This window comes from Phyllobates terribilis, unplaced genomic scaffold, assembly GCF_046119375.1.
Source record: "Phyllobates terribilis strain yellow unplaced genomic scaffold, ASM4611937v1 Scaffold_3__8_contigs__length_932513732, whole genome shotgun sequence".
Taxonomy (NCBI): domain Eukaryota; kingdom Metazoa; phylum Chordata; class Amphibia; order Anura; family Dendrobatidae; genus Phyllobates; species Phyllobates terribilis.
In genome coordinates this window covers 681,729,070-681,753,266 of record NW_027362763.1, presented here as the reverse complement: position 1 = coordinate 681,753,266, position 24,197 = coordinate 681,729,070, and the positions used below count along the sequence as shown (strand labels likewise).

General features: G+C 47.3%; 1 protein-coding gene across 5 annotated transcripts in view; it reads left to right on the top strand.

Moving 5' to 3' along the window:
- Positions 1-24,197, top strand: part of XDH (xanthine dehydrogenase) — a 196,153-nt gene that overhangs the window by 71,422 nt on the left and 100,534 nt on the right. The window contains exon 1 of one of the 5 annotated variants that reach the window (XM_073671819.1): positions 4,661-4,847. The exons of 3 other annotated variants lie outside the window; for them this stretch is intronic. In XM_073671819.1, the coding sequence (XP_073527920.1) occupies positions 4,773-4,847 (75 nt within the window). In that variant the 5' untranslated portion in view covers positions 4,661-4,772. Of the gene's footprint in view, positions 1-4,660; positions 4,848-24,197 lie in introns of those variants that run through there. One more of the 5 variants, XM_073671822.1, reaches the window with a different exon arrangement.

Below are 24,197 nucleotides of genomic sequence, written 5' to 3'. Positions count from 1 at the left end.
CCTAGTTGCAGGGCTTCCCTCTTTTCCCATTGTCGTATGCTGGGTTCTTCCCATACCTAGCATGACATTATCGCCAGCCATTTAAAGAAAAAAAAAAACTGACCTTTGGGTTTTGTTTTTTTTTCTGGGTTATTATGGATCCCGTTTCTGTGCTGGCAGAGCAGCTCCGGAGGTTGTCACTGGAGGTGACTGACCTTCGATCTGAGGTTCAGCAGCAACGGCAGCGGCCGCAGACTCCTAATGTTGGGGACTTTGCAGATAGGCGGGTCCAGCTTGAGCCCAAAATTTCCCTCCTGGACAGGTTTTCAAGAGGTAGAGACAAGCTTTTTGTATTTAAAAAAGCTTGTGAGTTGTATTTTAAGCTTCAACCTTACTCCTCTGGAGATGAGCAGCGAGTGGGCATGGTGATCTCACTGTTGCAAGGAGATCCTCAATCCCGGGCTCTCTCTTTGCCACAGCGTTCTGTTTGTCTCCAATCAGTTGAGGGATTTTTCCCGGCTCTAGCCCTCATCTATGATGATTCTGACCGAATCTCCTTGGCTAAATCCAGGTTGCGTCACCTTCAGCAGGGGAATCGGTCAGTGGAGACTTATAGTTACGAATTTCGTAGATGGGCAACCGATACCAAGTGGAATGACTCCATTCTTAGAAGCCAATTTTGTCAGGGCCTTTCAGAAAGGTTAAAGGATGCCTTGGCAGTTTACGAAACCCCGGAGTCCTTAGAGGCTGCTATGTCTTTGGCTATACGAGTGGATAGACGCCTTCGGCATAGGTGGGTGAGACCACCTTCTCGCAAGCCCCCTTTTTGGAGCAACACCCCTTTGCTGGGGGGTCAGTCTGGGGGTGAACCTGTACTTATGGAGTTGGAGGAACCCATGCAATTAAGGTGAGGTACTGCGTCACATATTTCCCCTGAAATCTGCAAGAGAAAGTGGGTGTGTTTTTTTGTGGTAAAGAGAGACATTTTATTGAGGTCTGTCCCTCGGTTCCTAATCAAAAACAAACTTGATTAACCCTTGGTAGTGTTGAATTGGATAATCAAGGGGTGTGTTTGTCTTAAACATGCAGTTCTCATTTTGTCCTGACAGCAGAGGTAGTATTAGAGAGCAGGACTGAGAAAATTTCTGTGTTTGTAGACAGTGGATCTGGAGTCAGCATGGCTGATGTGGAGTTTGTGAGAACTCATGGGCTTACTTGCTGTATGTTAACTAAGCCCATTCCCATCTTCGCCATCAACTCAGCACCACTTGCACAGAGATCTCTGACTCAGATTGTACATAATATAAGACTGAGGGTGGGTTCTTTTCATTATGAAGTAATTCCTTGTTATGTCCTGGAGGGCCTTCCCACTCCGATTGTTCTGGGTCTACCCTGGTTGATGAAACATAATGCAATAGTAGATTGGCAATCCAGAGAGATTGTTGAATGGGGAGATTACTGCCATGAGAACTGCTTAAACACTTCCCTTTCTGCAGTCTTTGCGGAGACCTTATCTGCGTTTTTGTCTGGTTTTGAGGATGTATTTTCTGAGAAGGGGTGTCAGGATTTGTCTCCTCATCGTGCGTATGACTGTCCTATTAACCTGACTCTTTAAATACCCTCAGTTTCTCCAGAGAATTGTTGGCGATTGAGTTAATTCCTCTGTTCAGGCCTAGAGTTCTGGCAGTCGGCTGGATTTTTCTTGGAGTTCCTTAGTAGATTGTGGTCATCATCTCTCTGGTGTCTTCTGTCTTCTCAAAGCTAAGTGTATCCCCTGGTATATTTCCCTTGTTTGTCTTTAGTTGCAGTGGGGCTGACTAGTGCTCACCCCTCCCCCTCCCTATCTAGGGCCTAGCTCTAGGGTCCTATTCTGCTCGGGGATAGGTGCGTAACCTATTTAGGGATGATAGGGGAGTCAGGGTGTTGTTAGATCATCTTAGGGGTTTCCACTCTCCCTTTCCCTAGTTGCAGGGTTTCCCCCTTTTCCCATCGTCATACGCTGGGTTCTTCCCATACTTCCCATAGTATGACAGGTATGTATAAGTTATACATACCCCCAGCCAGTCGGCGTCCCCTTGCTCCATACACTTGTATAGATCGAGGCCATGTCCCGTCTAGTGATGCAGATGGCCAGTGGGCGCGTCCGACTAGAAGGCGCGGCCTCAATCAATACAAGTATATGGAGAGCGAGGCCACGCCCACTGGCCGGGGGTATGTATAACGGGTCTGAAACTGGCGAGTCCCTGCAGTCACATCACTTTTGACCGGACAACCCTTTAATGTGGTCAGAGAGTCCAGAGAAAAACTGATGGGGAAGGGCCTGGTCATTCCACTGTGAGTCAGTGGCCCAAAGCCCAATCTCTGTACAGGAACCCTCGGCAGGACGCAACACAGCAAATTTACTTTCAGAGAAAGCTACTTGGTCAAGGTCATCATACAGGAGAACTAAAGCCTCAAAAAACGAGTCTACAATGCAGAGTTGTGGAGCATCAGGGGGTAAAGGAGAAAGTCCAAGCCTGGGGGTCTACCTGCAGCAGAGAAATAAGTCACTCACGCTGTATCTCAGAACTATATGTATGTGGGTGAAGAATGAAACGCAGGCGACAGTTTTCCCTGAAGGAAAAATTATGGTCACCTGAAAATCGGTCAAGCAGGTTAATTTTGGGGTCAGACTAGTCAAGGAAGATGCTGCAGGGGCTTGGTCTGGAGCAGTTTAATGATGCTGCAACTGCTCTACAAGATCCTGGACATACTGGGTCAAGTCTTGCATTCGATCCACCACTGATTGGAGGGTATCCATAACTTGTTGGCAAGATATAATATAATGTGGCTTTGTCAGTGGTTGCCCTCTGGATAGGGGATAAGTTTCCAATCACTGGGGATCCGACCGCTGGATCCACCCACGATCCAAAGAACCAGAGCTCTGAAGAGCACCATATAGATAGAGCCATGGTTGTTTTATGCGTTCTGCCGCGCCATGCACATGTGGCTCTTCAAATAACTCCTTTAAGAGAGTGGTGAGAAGCATGATCAAGTAACTGATCATGGAGTGGGTGTGTTATAGTATGTGGGCTGGTGGGGTTTGTGTGAGATGGCTGTTTTTCAATCCCAGTCCGGCCCTGCACAAATACACACACTATATAGGACTTATCAGTCTATCTCCTCTTCAGTATTTCTAGACTCCCGTAGGGTACATGACCTGTGGTGACATCACGGTCACATCACCATGATGTCACCAAAGGTTCTGACGCACTCAACATCGGAAACTACACTGATAATGCAGAACTGCTATTATCAATGTAGCTTCTGCTGAAAACATTGGGGCCCCCTAAGGGAGTGGGTCCCTGGGCAATTGCCAAGTTTTCAGGCCTTGCCCACTTGTAATGCCCCCTTTTATTTAAAATAAAATCTGTAGGCAGATTCTTATGCAGATCAGTATTGGGCCCATAGCCCTGAAAAGCTCATTTACATACAATCAAAACATGGATATCTCTTGAATAAAACATTGGATCGGAGATATCAATGTATCATTTTATTCGACTCCCTGTGACCTACATGTCCATATAGATGGCTTCGGAGGGTTGATCCTACTGACAGATTCCCTTTAAGGAACTGTGTTTTTGATTTGGTTTTCCCTGTAGCACCCCCGCAGGGTAAATTAAGTATTACTTAATTCCCAAAGATATCAGAGTAATGCATCGACATGCAGAGTCCTCCAGAGACAAAGTCGCCTTTTTTTTTTGTCACTCTCTGCTCCAACTAATAGATGAGCGTCTTGAATTAGCCAAAAATTCTCTGGAAGTGATATATATAGGAAGCAGGTTAACAAGAAAGGCTGAGTCCTTGATGAATCACTTTTCTGTAGAGGCGTTTGCTTACCATAAGCAGTATCACAGATGCTTTATATTTGCCAAAATCAGCTCTTATGTGTTTGGCTGCCAAGAAAATAAAGATCGATCTTTCGAGAAGATTTGTGAGTGGTTATTTTTGATTTTTGGGGAGGTTATTTAGGAAGTTTTGTTTTTACTCCTTGCTCTCCAGCTTTAGGGGTTAGTCAGTTCTCCAGCTTTATGGGTTAGTCAGTTCTCCAGCTTTAGGGGTTAGTCAGTTCTCCAACTTTAGGGGTTAGTCAGTTCTCCAGCTTTAGGGGTTAGTCAGTTCTCCAGCTTTAGGGGTTAGTCAGTTCTCCAGCTTTAGGGGTTAGTCAGTTCTCCAGCTTTAGGGCTTAGTCAGTTCTCCAGCTTTAGGGGTTAGTCAGTTCTCCAGCTTTAGGGGTTCGTCAGTTCTCCTCCATCAAGTTGCAAAACTCCCTACTGAAATTTTTTAATGCACCATGATATCAGCTGATGGCTTGATCATGACCAAACTTGGAAAATCATTAAAATAATATATTTCCAGGGCCACTCTGTGAAGCTATTTATATTTGCTTTGAGAAAATGTTATTGAGTTGATGGTTCAGTCTTTTAATGCGAATTTCACATGGTCCAGAAAACTGATCCACCACGGTGCAGCCCCCAGGAAGATGAAGCAGATAACCGTGCCACCATAGTGAGGAGCATCTCTAATCATATGAGCTAACTGGCAGAGCTAGGGCTCGCTCCTACAAATGTACTTTGTCATGTCAGTCTGATCATTGGTTGTCAGCATGGGCCGGTCTGCTCCTCCCCAGCAAAATCACATTTAGACATTATAAAGAGTAGTATCTGCTAGTTCACCTATTATGCACTGTCTGTGCTCGAGGACTCGGATGTACTGCTGATCTGCATGTAATTGATTATACGTCTGCTGCAGTGATGGGAAAAAATCAAGAAACACCAGGTCCAAACAATCTGCCAGATGAACTGATATTTTTTGTGAATGGGAAAAAGGTAAAAAAAAAAAAAAAAATTTAATTCTTTTTTAATTTAGCTTAGTTGGATTTTTAATAACTTTTTCATTAGTAATTAAAATAGTAACAATATTCTGTTTTAATCTCAAGCTTAAAAAAGGAATTGATATACTTGTTTTGCAAAAGGGAAACATGTAAAAAAAATAACTTTTTTTTTTCATTTTTTGTTATGTAAGTTGATAACATGATACTGCAATAAATCAATCAATATTTATTCCAACCGGACAAAACATGCACCAATTTTCTATCTGTACAATAGCAGCGCTGTGCACGCAATGAAAAAAAAATATATACGCAGGGTAAATTGATAAAGTGCTGAGAATTTCAGATCCGCAGTCTGTTAAGTTTATGCAGTGATTGTCAGTGTCCATGTGTTCATAGTTTACCTTTTGCAATGCACTGGGTGAAAGGAGACATTATTTCACTTTGAGGCTACGTTCCCACGATGAGTTTTTGGTCAGTTTTTACGCTGCATTTTAACCTATTTTACTTAATGGGTGCAGAAATGCTGCAAATAATCTGCAACATCAAAAACTCACCAAAAGCTCATGGTGGCAACATAGCCTGATAAACTTTCACTGCAGAAGGTCTACAATGAAAATACATGTGTGAAGGAAATAATTCTGTAATTATGAAGTGATACTTTTGTAAATTGTAAAAAAAATACACTTTTGAAATGTTTTGATATTTAATTGCATTTTAAGATATTTTCATTCACTTTTATTGCAATTTTAATTAACCCAATATTGCAATAAATTGATTTTGTGTGAATTGGAAAAATGTAGAAAAAAAAAAGTTATTTTGATTGTTATGAATTAAAGTGTAATTGAATTTGATGGTAATATGATATTGCCTGAAGCTGAGATGTACAGATTGTGATACCCACAGTTATACACTGAGAGAAGTCTCTTACTTTTGACTCTGACTCCATTGGATCCCAGAATAAAAATTCAGCAGAAAAAAACATATTTAAAAACATGCTGGGTCAGACATATGTCATAGGGACTCTCTGTTGGTGCCCATCGGGTCAATGAGGCTCTATGGATTAATTTGGTATATGCACTTTCCCAATGCATATGTTGAGCAAACACATTGCATTGAATGGGAAACTATTTTTATGTGGATGCAATTATTTATTGACTGTAAGTTTGTAGGAGTTTTTGCAATTTGTTTAAAAGGGGTTTTCCACCTCTGCAAACACTTATTTTACTTTAATGCATGTATTTGAGGCTAAACATATTTTTTTCAATTCAATTTAATCAACAATTTAGCACCATTTGCTTTCTATAGCCTCAGTGTTGTACCACTGTATGCATTGCTGGCTGCAGAATAGTTATTTGAGAATCTGTGCATGAGGTTGTTCTGACAGTGTGATGGGAGAGTTTGTAACCCTGTCTTTTTCTGACCAATTTGTTTGACCACAGAACACATGAGGGTTAATTGTGCACAGAAACAAAGAGGCTGTAAAAGCCAAATGCTGCAAAATGTCTAATGAAAACCAATCGCCAAAATAATTTTTAGACCTAAATATGTGCGTTTAAATAAAAAAAAATCCCCAAATGTGAACAATTTCTTTAAAGCTTTCTGCATTGCCAGAGGCGTACATAGAAATCATGGGGTCCCATAGCAGAATTGTTTAATTGTCCGCCCCCCCAAAAAAGAAAAAAAAATATTTGTCTTAGTCACAGTCCCAAGGTTGGTGACCCCAACACAGCCCTCCACACAGTATAATTGCTTGCATACAGTATAATGGCCCCACATAGCCTTCCATATAGTAAAATGCACTCCCCATGGTCCTCCACAGAGTATAATGCACTCCCCATGGTCCTCCACAGAGTATAATGCACTCCCCATGGTCCTCCACAGAGTATAATGCACTCCCTATGGTCCTCCTCAGAGTATAATGCACTCCCCATGGTCTTCCACAGAGTCTAATGCACTCCCCATGGTCCTCCACAGAGTATAATGCACTCCCCATGGTCCTCCACAGAGTATAATGCACTCCCCATGGTCCTCCACAGAGTATAATGCACTCATCATGGTCCTCCAAACAGTATAATACATTCCCCATGGTCCTGCAAACGGTATAATACACTCTCCATGGTTCTCCACAGAGTAAAATGCAGCCCCCATAGGGTAAAATTCAGCCCCCATAGGGTAAAATGCAGCCCATAGTCCTCCAGTATTATGGGCACCACATGCTCACGGATTTAAAAAAAAAAGTACAATACTCACCGCTCCTCGTTCCCCGCTGCTTCAGTTTCTCCTCACCTCAGCAGCTCCACTGTTACACAGTGTGGAGCGCGATGTAGTGACATCATTGCACTCGCTGCGTCAGATGCAGAGGGGGAATGATGGGAGAGGGAGTGTCACATGACACGACACTGACTGGCCAGAGGGGGGGGGGCGGTGCTGGGGGGGGCTGACAACGGGCTTGCTGACAGTTGTGTGGCCTGCCGCCATTGATTTCGGTAAAGAAATGTTTGAATCTGATTGAGAGCATGCCCAGAAGGATTCAGGCTGTGTTGAAAACCAAAGGTGGATTTACAAAATAATAAAATTACAATTTAGATTTTTAGGAGCAAAACAGTAACAATGCAGTGACATGACAAGAATCTGCAAAACTAATCATATGCTAAATAGTTGCAAGTCAAATTAATATATGAGATAGCCAAGATGATTGTCTATAAAATGATGGTAGTCTCAAGTTGGAAGCAGTAGTGGGTGGTGAGATATGGAGCCTGAAAGTCAAAAGTACAAAACATTGTTACCCTTTTGCTCATCACTGTATTTAATTGAGCTGGCAGTCCCAGATAGCGGTCAGCCATTGCTTCAGCTAAGTGTGTTTGGTTCACCCTGTACCTTGTATTTTGCTTGTTGATGTATCGCTGCCTGACCTTGGACCTCGTTCTGGCCATCCGTCTGTTTAACCCCTTTGCTCTGATCCTCTAATCTCCTGATATTTTGACCTCGGACCGTTACCTGACTACGACTTTGTCTCTTCCCTTTGTTTATGATATAGAGAGATGGACAAGAGAGACTAAGTAACTGTAAGCAAACACCACCTTCTGCTGGAACAAACTGACAAAGAAAGTAAACAAAGAATTGTGCTAGCAGGAACTAAATGTTGCTGGCAGATTTTCAGGGAGAGAGATTTTTGCGTGCTGGACCTGATCATGTGACCCAGAGAGTTCCCTGGGTATAAATGCCCTGTGTGCCAGTTTGCAGGGGCTTTTGGCACCAAGAGAGCGCAGGGTGGGGATGTGCACCACAGGAGACACTGCAGCCAGAGTTTTGGCGCCAAGCTGCAGAGCGGAGCAGACGTGCTCCAGAGGGACAGCAGAGCCCAGCGCGACAGGCCTCAGCCGGAGGGCTGCGCTGCACCAGAGTTGGACATCGCCTGAGAGGCTCCACACTCCTCACAAAAGGCCCCCTGAGCCCTGCACATGTTGGTCAGAGTCAGGACCTGCGCCCCACACTGAGTAAGTTCCCGGGAACTGACGCCGCCTGTCAAGAGCCGAGGTCAGGACCCCATTCCCCCAAGCGTGAGAGACTACTGTCGACAGTCAAGCCAAGAAGAGCTGAGAGAGGACCGCAACAGGAAATACGCGGCAGCAGCAGTGGAGGAACCGCGCAAGTGAACAGAGCCGTCACTTACAACTCTCACCTATGGTACAGGGGACAGTTGGGATTAGGATCTCTGGTTGGGTGGGGGCCGGTTGATACATGGGAGGCTAAACGGGATCTGATAGACTTTGTCTGGAAGAGACTTGCGACCTAGCGGGAAGAACCCGTGACCCCCTGCTAAGGCCATAGAAAGAGAACTCACATGGTGTCTCCCACGACTAGGTGCATCACACTGTTGCAAAGAACTGTACTGTTATTCACTGAAATATTTCTCATTGTTATTCCAAATTGCTGTTTATTACCCTTGCTACTAACCCCCTTTGTAGAATAGTTGTTATACATATAAAGTGGTTATATCAACCCCTGACTGCTCTCGTCTTGTGTCTCTGTGCGTTGCATTCCAGCACCTGCATTACATTTGGCGTAGTCGGCAGGATGCAACATTCAGACACAGGGATGGCAGATCAGTCTAAAACCCAACCCACCTGGGGAAGCATTCCCCTTGGATCTATGCTTAGCAATAAACCAAAATTTACGGGTGACAATGTATTGATGTGAGACTGGGTTGAACGTCTGAAAAGTATGTTAAGCATGTACCTCATGACACCCGCCTTACAGTCAGAGTTAGCCTTGTTGATTTTGGATGGAGAGGCCCGACGGACAGTCATGTTCAGGCAATCACAGGACCGTGATACGCTAGATAAGGTGATCAAGATTTTAGAGGACATGCATGGTGACACGACCGATTTAGGAGATTTACTCACTCACCTCTTTCGTCTGGTCCAGAGAGAGGGGGAGACAGTTACTCAATACGTGAACGCTCTGAAGGAAGTGACGGCAAAGATCACCAAGAAAAATGGCGGTAAATACGTGGGAGCAGGCGCCCTGGATGACGTATTGAGAGATCAGTTGGTTGCAGGTCTGAGAGACCCTTACCTGAGGCAGGCCCTGAAAGATCGCCTGCATTATAATCCTAACATGAGCTTCCTCGAGGTCGGAGCAAAAGCTAGAGTCCGAGAGCAAGAGGCCCCGACTGTGGCGGGTATGGTCCAAAGCCGAGAAGTTACCGCCTTGGGGGCACTCGATACTGAACCAGACTGGGCTCGTGAATTCCGACAAGAAATGCAAGAAATTAGAGGAACATAAAAGAGGCAATTGCTGATACTGTAGAATCTAATCCCATACCCCAGGGTGATTTATGGCAGGAAATGCGAGAGATTAAAGGAGAGATACTGAACATAAGAAAAACCCATGCAGCTGCCCCAGAATCTCATCTCCTAGCCGGGGATGAAAAACAATTACAGAGGGGGTATCCCTCTCCTGGAGGACAGCAATACAGACCGAAGCGCCCACCAGGCAGGTGCAGAATTGAGTGCTGGACCTGTGGAAAAATGGGACACATGTTGAGGAGTAGCCCTATGCGAGACAGGCAACAACGAAGAGTTGCCCACAGAGAGGGCCGAGCCTGGAGGAGTCGGTCCTTGGAAAGGAATGCCTGCCCCATAGGATGGAGTGGAGAGAGAAGGTCCGCCCGTTGCAGAGTGACCACAGAGGATGGACAAGGACCTGGAGAAAACGGAATGATGAGCAGAGGAGAAACTCACCCAGATTAAGGCAGAGCTGTGACACAGTGCCCGAGAAGTCAGGGAGACGGAGTCATTTTCCTGCAGGGACGTGGCTGCAGTTTCCTGGAGCATAGAAGCCACTCGTGTGGATCTGGTGAGCGCCACAGAAGTTGAAGATGATGGCAGCCCCAGAGGAGAGGCAGAGGGAGGACTCACGCCTGGAGCACAGTCAGGTGTGGGGGACACCATGCTAACTCAGCTGAAGGAGGTACCATGTACAAAGGTGTCACGCCGTGTTCTGGATGGCTGTGGGGCTAGAGAGACCCGAGGCCTGCGGCCTGAAGGTGAAGTGCCGTCCAATGACTTAGTGGAGGAGGTCACTGAGCCCCATGGAGAAGAGCCAGACGTCGAACTTCTGCATGAGGTACCTGAAGTTCTGAGTACTCCTGACAAGAAAATTCAAGAGGGGTCTCGAAGGACTCAGCGTATCCACGCTGAGTCCTTCGAGACCCATGAGGTATGCACAGAATGATTTCCTCTGGCAAAACGTAGTGCAAGAGAGGCAGGAATGGGCACGAAAACTGTGGGCATCTGGCCCGCCTCTGAAGGACATTAAGGGGCATAGAGTTTAAAGAGGGGAGGTGTGACGGGAGCTAGTTACCCCATCCGCAGATGTCCAATCTTCTTCTGCAGGCCCCTGACATGGAAAGGCTTCTCTTACACTGGGATATATAAAATATGACTATCGCACAGTGTCTCCAAGATGAACTTAACTTTTATTCTCACAAGCAGGTTTTATAGAGAATCACACAGGCTATTTTTAGCACCCATTGTTCTCAGCAAATACCCACAGTAGGCTTCCAGACAGCAGTTATGCAACAACCCATTAATCAGCACATTGTCTGTTTGCCACTGCTAAGTGAGCACAGGAAGGTGGGGGCCAGGAGTGCTTCGGTCACATCACAGCATGTCCAACAATATGCAATCCACAATATTCACCCCACTTTATAACATTATGTCCCATTAGCTGCATAGGCGCTACGACAACCCCCATGTGGCAAAATCCTGGAGTACAGGGTTGATCCGTCACAGGATGAATGTAGAGAGATGGACAATAGAGACTAGAGATGAGCGGTGTTCAAATCGAACTGTTCGCCAATCTCAAATTCGAGCTGTTTTGGGCGGTGTTCGAGCCGTTCGGCGAACACGAACGATTTGAAAAAAATTCGGCTGTTCGAGGTTATGTTCGATAACTGTTCGTGCCCCAAAATCATAACTGGATTTTTTCTCAGTAATGCTGAAAATTAATGTTAATACGCAGTTTGAGTGTACAACGGGGCGGGGGGAGGGGCAGGGGATGGATCTCTGCAGAAATAATGAAGATCTCCATTTTTTTTCCTCTTTCCCACATTTACAGTGGGGAGGTGCAATCTCTCAGCCTATCAGCAGCGCACACACGGAGCGAACTGCTTTTTTTCACACAAGCAAGGGCATGTGTCATTGGCAGTGTATGTCACATGTCCTTGCCCTGTAAGACCCAGCCATTTTCCCCGTCGCCACCATTTTCTCACTGCTGCAGCTGCGTGTTAGACGGCACCGCTGTTGCTGTGTGCGCTATACTTTGTTAATTTCAAGCCAATTTTCGCACAAATCTACAGATAGCTTGGGAGTAGGGAATAGTTGTGATTGCAGTCCTTTTAAGGACTAGGTTACATCATTTCCTACGACTTTTATCAGGCAGGTCTGTGCTCTTAAATAGATAGGTTGGGAGTAAAGACTAATTGTAATTGCAGTCCTTTTCAGGGCTAGGTTACATCAGTTCCTATCACTTTTATCAGGCAGGTCTGTGCTCTTAAATAGATAGGTTGGGAGTAAAGACTAATTGTAATTGCAGTCCTTTTGAGGGCTAGGTTACATCAGTTCCTATCACTTTTTGCCAGGCAGGTCTGTTTTAGTGCTGTGCAAGTTTTTTTCACAGCATTTGGCTAAATCTAGCAAAGCAAATCCTTTTTGGCCTCTTGCAGTGTGTGTTAGTCAGTGGAGTAGCCTATCTGTGTTGCAAGCTACACCACCTGTGTATAGAATACCAATTTTTTTACTGCACCTAGTGAAGTAAAACCTTTTGGGCATAGCATCATTCTATTAGTCCATCTATACTAACCTCCACCAGGTTGCAAATTCAATATAATTTTTATCTGCATCTAGCTCTGAAAAAATATTTCGGCTTGTAGCAGTGTGTGGGACTTGTTCTATTAGTCCATCTATACTAACCTCCACCAGGTTGCAAATTCAATATAATTTTTTTCTGCATCTAGCTCTGAAAAAATATTTCGGCTTGTAGCAGTGTGTGGGACTTGTTGTATTAGTCCATCTATACTAACCTCCACCAGGTTGCAAATTCAATATAATTTTTATCTGCATCTAGCTCTGAAAAAATATTTGCGCTTCGGCTTGTAGCAGTGTGTGGGACTTGTTCTATTAGTCCATCTATACTAACCTCCACCAGGTTGCAAATTCAATATAATTTTTATCTGCATCTAGCTCTGAAAAAATATTTGGGCTTCGGCTTGTAGCAGTGTGTGGGACTTGTTCTATTAGTCCATCTATACTAACCTCCACCAGGTTGCAAATTCAATATAATTTTTTTCTGCATCTAGCTCTGAAAAAATATTTTGGCTTGTAGCAGTGTGTGGGACTTGTTCTATTAGTCCATCTATACTAACCTCCACCAGGTTGCAAATTCAATATAATTTTTTTCTGCATCTAGCTCTGAAAAAATATTTTGGCTTGTAACAGTGTGTGGGACTTGTTCTATTAGTCCATCTATACTAACCTCCACCAGGTTGCAAATTCAATATAATTTTTTTCTGCATCTAGTTCTGAAAAAATATTTCGGCTTGTAGCAGTGTGTGGTACTTGTTCTATTAGTCCATCTATACTAACCTCCACCAGGTTGCAAATTCAATATAATTTTTATCTGCATCTAGCTCTGAAAAAATATTTGGGCTTGTAGCAGTGTGTGGGACTTGGTCTATTAGTCCATCTATACTAACCTCCACCAGGTTGCAAATTAAAAATAATTTTTATCTGCATCAAGCTCTGAAAAAATATTTGGGCTTGTAGCAGTGTGTGGTACTCATTGTATTAGGCCATCTATACCAAGCTCCACCAGCTTTGAAATTAATAATAATTTTTAGCTGCATCTAGCCCTGAAAATAATTTTTCTTCCCAATAGTGGTAGCAATAGAAATAAGGGGCGCGCGCCTGGCTAACAAAAATATACGCTTCATAACAAAAAACACCAGCCTAGCGCACTGCATTAATAAGATGGCATAATAGTCTCTCCCAGTGCTAGGCCTACTACGCCGGCTAGCATTCCTGTGCCTAAAACACAATGTATGGGTCTGCGCTAGCCACGATGCTGAGGGGTCTAAAGCTGCTGCTAACGCTTTATCACAATTCAATTGGCAGATTTTCACAGAGCTCTTCCCCAACGCCCACCCATCGGGCAACAGTTGCCCACCCTCCCTATGGGATCTAGTGGCGAATAGTTGATGCCATTAATCAGAGCGTCAGTTGGCCCGTCGTCGTGGCAAGCATACGGTAAGGCATGGGAAGAGTGGACACGTCTAGTAGCAGGCAGACGGGTTGACCAATGTGAACAAGCCAGATCACAAGTCACCATAGAATTTCTCCACCAGCTAATGATGAGGGGCATATCAGGGGCGTCAGCGCAGCTTTGGCTGACCGGAGTAGCATTTGACTTCCAACTACTGAATTGGGGAGATGTGACAAAGAGATTCATCATCAGACAATCCATAAAAGTGTGGAAAAGGGGTCAGCCAAGTCAGGAGTGTAGACGTCCCGTCCCGTGTCACTAAAACTGATTTCTCACATCATATCCCTAACACCATTAACATGACACTCACAATTTGAAGCAACACTACTGTCTACTGCATTTGCGATCGCCTTCTTCGGGGTGCTATGCATAAGCGAATTAGTCCCTCAATCCAAAATTACCACCAGCGGAGGCTTATTACACCAGGACGTAGTCATAGCCAATAATGCAATACATCTACGCATACGCCAATCGAAAACGGTTCCAGCGGGCAGGGGCACTTGGGTACTTCTACAACCCACAAACGGTACACTGAGTCGGATAAGAATAGTAAAAACATATATAACCATCAGATCACAAAGTAATTTCTTCTTATCACACATTGATGGAACGCCATTATCAAGATACCAGTTCCAAGCTATATTTAATAAATGCATAACATCGGCAGGGAACCACTCCAAAGATTACGGGACACACTCATTCTGCATAGGCGCGGCCACGGAAGCAGCAAGAGCAGGACTGTCAGAAACGGAAGTTCAGAGGATAGGGAGATGGCGATCCACGTGTTTGGCGAGATACATAAGACCGGACTTGTTATCCTAACGTGGTTTGTTTCTTTTACTGGTGACGCTAAGCCAACAGTGTGGGTGATAGGCCACTCGTATATATATTGGGCAGAAAAAAGGGCGAAAGTCCGCCCAGGCGGGAGGAAATTAGAGTTTCATAACACATATTTCAACTGGAGAGGTATTAGAGGCCTGCTATGGCCACAGGTACTAATGGAGGTAATCAAGGTAGGGAGAGAGGCAAGAGGTCTGGTCATCTTAGTTATACAGGCCGGGGGAAACAACCTAGGTCATCACAAGAGAACATATCTAATGGCAATAATGAAACTAGACACTGAGCGCTTCAGAGAATTTTTCACAAAACTAACTATAGTATGGTCAGAGATTGTGCCGATAGCGGTATGGCAAGGTGCACGAGACATCACGGCCATCGAACGGACAAGGCGGGTAATAAATATTTGGATGGCAAAATTTAGAAGAGACAGAGGCGGTGTAGTGATACGACACCGACAACTGGAAGGAGATAAAGCAGGCCTCATACGGCCCGACGGTGTTCACTTAATGGATATTGGACTGGACATATTCCTGTCAGGACTCCAGGACGGAGTGGAACAAGCGTTAAGAGTGATGGGTGAGGGTCAGAGTCCTGCATACGAGTACGCAGGATCCTCCGTGGCCTGGAAATAGAAAGGACATGTTGGAGAGTTACACTTGTTGACCAACTTGCCCATGTGGAGACACAGGGCATGCTGCAACAAGCTGAATTATTTTAGAAATAAAATGCCTTTCTAATGGAATGAGTATAAAGAGTTAATAAAGCTGTGACCGATCCTCACCCATCCAGTTGTAAGAGTTACATTATTGTATTGTCAAGGAAAGGGGGGCGGTAGGGGGGCTGAGCGTCTGGGTTTGGTTGGGGGTCCCCACAGTCTGCCTAGGCTAGATGCATTTAAAAATTCTTATTAGATACACAGGCGGTGCAGCTTGCTTCGCAGCTGGGCTACTACGCCCAAAGTATTGCCTAGGCTAGATGCAGTTAAAAATTCTACGCTGACTAGCAGACACTGAAGCTTTGGAGCAGACCTCTGAGTAAACAGCTCTTCAGACTCAACCATCTGTGTTACCCCAAGCCATAGTGTATGTAGTTTCTTACGGTTAAAAGGGGGGGGGGAGCGACCCAACCCACCTGGAATTGACGATGCCAACGTCACGTAAAACACAGCAAGGGGACTCCAAAAAGAGTCTCCATTTTTTCAAAAAATTGTGGCACAGACACCACTTAAGTGGCATCAATTGCCCCAGAGTTGCTTAAAACGGTTGGTGAGGTGATTTTACCAAATCCTCAAGCTTTTAGTCTCCCCGGGATGACACAGGGGTAGAAAAGTCCTTGCGAATCCATGATTTGTTCATCTTTATGAACGTGAGTCTGTCTACATTCTCAGTGGACAGCCGCGTGCGCTTATCTGTCAGCACACCACCAGCAGCGCTGAACACACGTTCAGAGAGAACGCTGGCTGCAGGGCATGACAAGATCTGCGAGGTGTGAGTGGCGAGCTCCGGCTATTTTTCCAGATTGGAATCCCAAAATGAGCAAGGGTCCAGTGACACAGTCATGGCTTCGATGTTCACTTGGAGATACTCCTGTACCATCCTCTCTAGGCGTTGACTATGTGTCAGACTTCTTGTCTCCTGTGGCCTTGCAAAGGATGGTCTAAAAAAGTGGTGAAACGATTCCACAAAATTGCTGTTACCAGCAGATACTGTGTTACTGTTACGGTTTGAGTGATGAAGACTCGACAGTCCCACGGTTGGCAAGTTAGAACTGTGAGATTCACTACGTGCACCACTGGTGTTTTGTGGAAAAGCACATGTAAGATTATGCAACAGCGTCTGCAGATACTCCTGCATGCGTGAATCCCTTTCTATGGCAGGAATTATTTCGGCAAATTTACTTTTGTACCGGGGATCTAAGAGTGTGGCAACCCAGTAGTCGGGATTACTTCGAATTCTGACAATCCAAGGGTCATGTTGCAGGTAGTGCAGCAAGAAGGCACTCATGTGTCTTGCGCATCCAGGAGGACCAAGTCCTTGTTGTGTTGGTAGCGAGGTAAGAATCATGCTTCCTTCCTCTGCCCTCTCCCCCCAACCTCGCACAACAGAAATGTGATCAAGGTCGCCCTCATCTGATGAGTCTTCCATGCCCATCGCCAGTTCGTCCTCCACTTTTTCTTCGGCTCCTGCACCTTCCTCAACAGTTTGGCTGCTACCATGAGCCCTGGTTAATCCCTCTCCCCCACCCTCCCATGCCTGCCGCCTTGGTGCTGCCGACCGTCTGGACCTTGGAGATGTTATCCCTTCCGCATACGACTCCTCCTCTACTTCCTCCACTTCCTGACTCTGAATTCTGTTTAATGTGTGCTCCAGCATGTAAATCACCGGAATAGTCATGCTGATAATGGCATCGTCGTCAGCACTAAACATCTTCGTCGCCATTTCAAAACTGTGCAGAAGGGTGTGTAGCGCCCCTGAGGGTTCAGTCGCCACAGAGTTAATGCATCTCACCCAGAGGTGTGGTATCTCACCCTCAGGTAAGGAAGGAGTATGGCTCGGGACCCTAACACCTGCATCCAACACATACCTGCAGTGGGGGTAGGGCGAGATTGCTCCTAAGGGAGAGCACAGTCCCAGGTCCCTAGCTGGCGGGAGGGTCCTATGTAGTGGGTGCTTAGGGGAGCAGCTTAGGGGAGCACATGACAGGGAGAGTATAAATAGGAAGCCATCTTAGAAAGAGCAAGCCAGTCAGAGGAGGAGAAGTGACTGGAGCAGAGGCTCTGCATGATCTCTGCTCCGGAGGCGGGCCTAGCCTGGGAGGCTCAGAACTTAAGGAGAGAAGAGAGGAGTGGGAGCAGGAAGGCTCCAGGAACCGAAGGGACCCTAGGGGTACGGGCCGTGCAGAAGGCCACCCGTACGCCCACTGCTACCAGGAGGTAGAGGGGTCAGGCCAGATAAGGGGAACCGGTCCCTCAACTAGCGGAGAAACAGCAAGGCTCAACTAGAAACCGGAAGGCTGCAGCATTTCATGTACTGCAGGCCAAAGTCCACACCAGTCTCACTAAGAAGGTAGCCACATAGGACCCAGGGGACGGAACACACGTCGCCCGCCAAGGCCCGAGGATACCGGATAGAAGTGTCACTGGGTATAAGGTGCAGGGAGAAGGCCAGAGAAAGGACACACAGAAGGGGGTCCTGCTAAGTACTCCGGAGCTATCTGGGGGTGGACTGAGCCCCTCACTGAGTACGCACAGCACGACGGGGGAGATTGCTCTGGTACCTGTAATCTGGACTGCAACAACTGTGAGTAAAGATCTTGGGACTGCATCACACGGACTCTGTGTTCATTACTGACTCCCTGCACTACAACCACCATCATCCACCCACACTGCCCTGAAGCTACACTCTTCCTGTGGGGAGTAATAATACCATTGCTGCAAAACCACCAGCTTCAGAGGACTGTTCCGCAGCGGCGGCCCCTTTGGCCGCACTCCACAGGTGGCGTAGTCGGACATTATAAAACCCATATATACAAATTACCCTTGGATTGACCGCCCTGGGTCACGGACCGGGTCACTGCCACAGTGACTACAACCCCCAGCGTCTACCGACCCGGCTCCGGGTACCCCACGGCCCAGGGGGCACGTCAACTTCATAGGTCCCTGATCTGAGACCACTCCTGCAGCGTGATTTGCCCCACCTCTGGATCTCGTTGGCCCAGGCTATACGTCAGAACGTATTGCACCAGGGCTTGTTGGTGCTGCCACAGTCGCTGCAACATGTGCAGAGTTGAATTCCACCGTGTCGGCACATCGCATTTCAGCCGGTGAACTGGCAGGCCCAACGACTTCTGTAGAGATGTAAGTCGTTGAGCTTCGGGATGCGAACAGCGGAAGTGAGCACACAGCGACCGTGCCCTCTGCAGAAGGCCATCTAGTCCAGGATAGTGGCCTAAAAATTGATGGACAACCAGGTTCAACACGTGAGCCATATAAGGCACGTGTGTGACATTGCCCCGGCGAAGGGCCGCACCCAGGTTTGCAGCATTGTCGCACACGGCCTTCCCTGGTTACAGGTCCAGTGGAGACAACCACTCATGAAACTGGGTCTCCAGAGCTGACAACAAATCTTCAGCTGTGTGACTCACATTTCCCAGACATTTCAAAGTAAACACTGATGCCGTTGAGCCCTGCTGCCAGCATAGTAAGGAGGTGTGCAGGATTCCTTCTGCGCAGTTAGAAAGCAGGTGGCATTACCAGACAGGCTTTGGGTGCAGGTGGAGGACCGAGAGGAGGTTGAGGAGGCAGAAGCAGTGGAGGAACTTCGAGATAAAAAGGATTGACGCACAACTCGTTGGGACGGTAAGACTTGGACAGCAGCCCCTTGTAGTGCTGTCACCATAGTTACCCAGTGCCCAGTCAGCGACACGTAACGCCCCTGTCCATGCCTACTCGTCCAAGTGTCTGTGGTGAAATGCACCCTGTCACACACAGAGTTTCTCAAAGAAGCGGTGATTTTGTGTGCGACATGCTGGTGGAGCGCAGGCACACCTTTCTTTGAGAAGTAGTGCCGACTGGGCATCTGGTACTGGGGCACTGTGACGGACATAAGGTCTCGAAAATCCTCTGTGTCCACCAGGCGGAAAGGCAGCATTTCTGTAGCCAACAGCTTGCAGATGGTGAAATTCAACCTCTTAGCTTTGTCATGGCTAGGAGGAAATGGTCTTTTACTTTTCCACATCTGAGGGACCGAGGGCTGGCTGTTGTGCTTAGACGGGGTTGAGTAGGGTGTCCCCGGCAAACTGCCGGTCTGTGAGGAAGATGCAGGCGGACATGTTAGGTTGCCTTGATCCAAAGGTGGTGCTCTCGATGTCAGAGAGCGCTCAACACCAGCAGGTGTTTCCACTTCCAAATGAACTGACGACCTGCCAATCACACTGGCTGTTGCGGGTAAGGAGGTGGCAGGTCTGCGTCCAAAAACATGTGTGACTGCTGTCCCCCCAGTCACAGAGGATGAAGAGGCCGCGGATGCACAAGATGGGGCAGACGGTGGTTGGCCCGGCCCGCTAGGCCGCATTGTAGCAGTGAGCTTCCCACTGCAACTTATGCTTCATATCCATGTGACGGTTCATGCATGAAGTACTCAAACTATGGATTTTTTGGCCTCTACTTAGCTTTTGGTGACAAATATTACAGATAACACGAGTTGGGTCATCCTTATCGATCTGAAAAAATGCCCAGGCTATGCAAGGCTTAGAGCCCATGCGACCTGAAGAGCCAGTACGACTTGTGGTCAGAGGCAGAGAGGCAGAGTTGTGGTTGAGGATGCAGTTGTTGACGTGCTTCAAGTACTCCGTCTCTGTCCAGGAAGGCGCTACCTAACCTCATCGTCAATAGCATCGGTGACGCCCCGCTGCGCTTGGTATCACAGATCCTAGAAGAGTGCATTGATGGAATCCTCCACAAGAGGCCCCCATAAACATTCACACATCTCCACCTTCCACCTCAGACCAGCAGAGGGAGCCCGTTAGGGATATAAATAGGGAAGGTGGAGCTAGGCAGTTCAGTTCCTCTGAAGAGTTCCTGCAGTAGAGAAGCCTAAGAGAGGTCAGTCTGCAGTGGAGCTCAGTCTAGTCTAGAGAACTCAGTTAATAGTTCTGCAGTGGAGCACGAGGCTCCTGCTAGCTAGATTCAGGGAGTCCAGTTAGAGCTTAAGGTGTGCCGGCGCCATAAGATCGGTGAAGCGTGGCAAGCTGCCGTTAGTGTGTATAGCCTAGTGAGGGCCCGAGTAGGCCGAAGGCGAGTGGCGAGTTAGTACATAAGGGGCAGAGGAGCTTAACCAGCTCACCCCGAAGCATTTACCGGACACCGGATCCGAGCTTACCGGGATCTCTATGACCCAGTAAGGTATAACCGGAATCCCTGGAGAACTACAAGTCCCAGGATCGCTAAGGTGCTGATACGTAACAGAGCCAGGAGACGCTTAGGCCCCGCATACTGGGAGCGTGAACTCCAAGACAAGGCCCTACCACAAGGTCAGCCAGCGCAGGACAGAGACAAAGTTAGGTCTAGCTCCAGGCAGGTCAGAAACTTACTACGCAGAGGCAAGAAACAGGAGGCCCTACACCCGCTCATTGGGGAGGATCCTGATATGCACCCTTCACCCTACAGTGCTCCGGGATGTGCATGAATTTCCACCAGTAAAAGGTACTGAAGTGACTACCGTGTCCGTTCCCGTTCTTGCTCTGACCCAGCTGGGTCTCGCCTGTCCTGCTTTCCCCCTGCATACGCTGCCCTGAGGCCTAGCTCCACCTGTGGGGAGCTATACCATCGAGCTGCCTTATCACCGGCCTCAGTGGACTGCTGCAGCGCTGGTGCTTCTCACCAGATACCACAGGTGGCGTCACGAACTCTTATAAAATTAACAATTATCCACCCTTTTAAAGAGTGACCCCAGGGTACGGGCCCGGGAGCCGACCACCGTGACATCCCCAAGGCCAGGCAAAGGCCCGGGTACCGAGTCATCCCCATCCCCTGGGCTAGTCACATCCTCCTCCTCCTCCTCTGCTGACCTCATCTACTGGCTGACTGTGTGTTGACAGTAAGTGGGATCTCCAACCTCGTCATCATCACCCTGTGTGTTCTCACACCCGTCGTCCTCAGAGCCAACCTCTTCCTGCCCTGACTGAAAAGTCAGGTTGTCGCTCCAATCAGGTATTTGAGTCTCATCATCGTCTTCATCATTGTCTCCACCAACAGGAGTTACAGTTTGGGAACGAGGGTCTACATTATGCTCAGAACCTTCTTCATCTGGTCCTGGATCCGACTCATAAAGATTCTGGGCATCAGTGCAGATCATTTCCTCGTCTGGATTAACAGAAGCTCTGGAGCAGACCTCCGTTTCCCAGGCTATAGTATGAGTAAACAGCTGTGCAGACTCAACCATCTGTGTTACCCCATACTCAGACGGGCAGCTGGAGACTTGGGAGCTGTGAGGAAGGAAGTGCGATTGGGGTGACACCTCTGAGGACTGGAGTATTTGTGATGTTGAAGTTGAGGTGGAGGAGAGCCCACTTGAAGGAGCACTTGATATCCGTTGAAGCACCTGCTGTTTTTGTGCCTCATCTGGAATTTGTAGCGATGGGCGTGTCCGTAAGAAAGGGATCGTATTACATTGTCCACGAAAAGAAGTAGACATCTTAGTTTGGCTGGAAGATGGTCTTTCTTCTGTAGATGTTACCCCCCCCACCGCGGGGGGGCTCGACCCACCAGCGGACAGGCACCAGTATTGGGAGAGGGGGGCGGGCCGTCAGGGTCCACCGCGGCTCTGGCACAAACCCGGCGACACGGAGGTGACACGGGCAGGAATGGACTGGCCATGTCAGCTTCACACTTTTTTGGTTTTAGAAGGGCATGACATGCCTATATCTGTGTCTCCCCCTCCTTTTACTCCTCCACCTCTTTTCTTTTCGCATGACTATATGTACTTGTCACTTTTCCATGTGTTAGTTGTGTCTTCTGAGCAGTTTGTCAGCTTTTGGACACCTTTGAAGTGTTTTCTATGTGTTTTCTATGTGTTGCAATGTGTTTTTGTTTGCCTGCCATTGGTTTTAATGGTGTTCGAAGGTGTTCGTCGAACAGTTCGACAAACAGTTCGTCGAACATACGGGTGTTCGACGAACCGAACCGAACTCGAACACTACGGGGGTGGCTCAACACTAATAGAGACTAAGTAACTGTAAGCAAATACCACCCTCAGCTGGAACAAACTGAAAATGAAAGTAAACAAAGAATTGTGCTAGCAGGAACTAAATGTTGCTGGCAGATTTTCAGGGAGAGAGATTTTTGTGTGCTGGACCTGATCTTGTGACCCAGAGAGTTTCCTGGGTATAAAGGCCCTGTGTGCCAGTTTGCAGGGGCTTTTGGCGCCAAGAGAGCGCAGGGTGCGGATGTGCACCGCAGGAGATGCTGCAGCCAGAGAGATTTGGCGCCAGGCTGCAGAGTGGAGCAGACGTGCTCCAGAGGGACAGCAGAGCCCAGCGCGACAGGCCTCAGCCGGAGGGCTGCGCTGCACCAGAGTTTGACATCCCCTGAGAGGCTCCACACTCCTCACAAAAGCCCCCCTGAGCCCATCACGTTGGTCAGAGTCAGGACCTGTGCCCCACACTGAGTAAATTCCTGGGATCCGACGCCGCCTGTCAAGAGCCAAGGTCAGGACCCCCTTCCCCCAAGCGTAAGAGACTACTGTCGACGGTCAAGCTGAGAAGAGCTGAGAGAGGACAATGACAGGAAAGACGCGCCAGCAGCAGTGGAGGAACCGCGCAAGTGAACAGAGCCGTTATTTATAACTCTCTTCTACGGTATCGGGGATAGTTGGGATAAGGATCTCAGTTTGGGTTGCGGCCGGTTGGTGCGTGGGAGGCGAAACGGGATCTGATAGACTTTATCTGGAAGAGACTTGCGGCCTAGCGTGAAGAACCGGTGACTCCTGCTAGGGCCATATAAAGAGAATGAGAACTCACATGGTGTCTCCCACGACTGGGTGCATCACACTGTTGCAAAGGACTGCACTGTTATTCACTGAAATATTTCTCATTGCTATTCAAAGTTACCCTTGCTACTAACCCCCTTTGTAGAATAGTTGTTATACATATAAAGTGGTTATATCAACCCCTGACTGCTCTCGTCTTGTGTCTCTGTGCGTTGCATTCCAGCACCTGCAGTACAATGACGTACCCTCCTGGCTCTTGATCTCGGTGTAATGACCGGAGGTCCGAAAGAGATCCAGTGAGTCACAAACTGAGACAGAGACAGAAATAAACAACACTTTCTTTACTAAAACAGGGATTAGACTAAAATTCACTATTGAATGAATCAGTCTCAGGTTCTACCTGGGACACTGTCCCTACTAAATACACACAATCAGCAAAAGCTGAAGTCAATGTGCCAATCTCAAGGTTTCCAGTTTATGTGAATTATTCTAAAGATCTGGAACAATTTTACCTAAACACAAAGTCAGTCTAGTGAGGGCGGTATATGGAGACCCCCTGAGATGGCACACTGAATACAATCCTACCACTATTAACAATAATAATGCATGAAACTATAGCAATTGATCTTATACCCTTATTATCAGGATACCTGGGTATCTTAAAGTTATGGTACCGTTAACGTCAGATGCAGTCTATCACAGGCCTGTGAATCACGGTGGCTGCAGCTAGTCCCGAAAAACTTTGGCGCCAAAACAAAAACAGCAAAAATTCCTTGTCTTGTCGGCCGATGCCGAGCCCACACGCCGGGGACTTTAGTCCTGTAGTCTCAGATTAAGGTCTGGGAAGATCTCTTCACAAAGGCTTGTCAATATCCTCTCAGTAGAAATGGCACCAGAAATCTTCTTTCCTTCCGAAGTCTCTCACTCTTATCCAGTACACCAACCACGTGCTCCGTCACAGAAATGGATTCCTATGTCCCTTCCTTTATCACTCGACTCCTTCAGCACAAAGTCTCTAATCCACTCAGCATAGACTTCCACAAAACTCCACAGAGCCACACAGCTTTCCCCAGCTCAGCACTTGTTCTTAAACAGAGAAAGGGGTAAACAAACTCTACAGGGAAGCGTGTAAAGACAGCATCTTCTTGCAGCTCCATTCTCACAGACTTCCTGTCTGGCATCTCACACCTCAG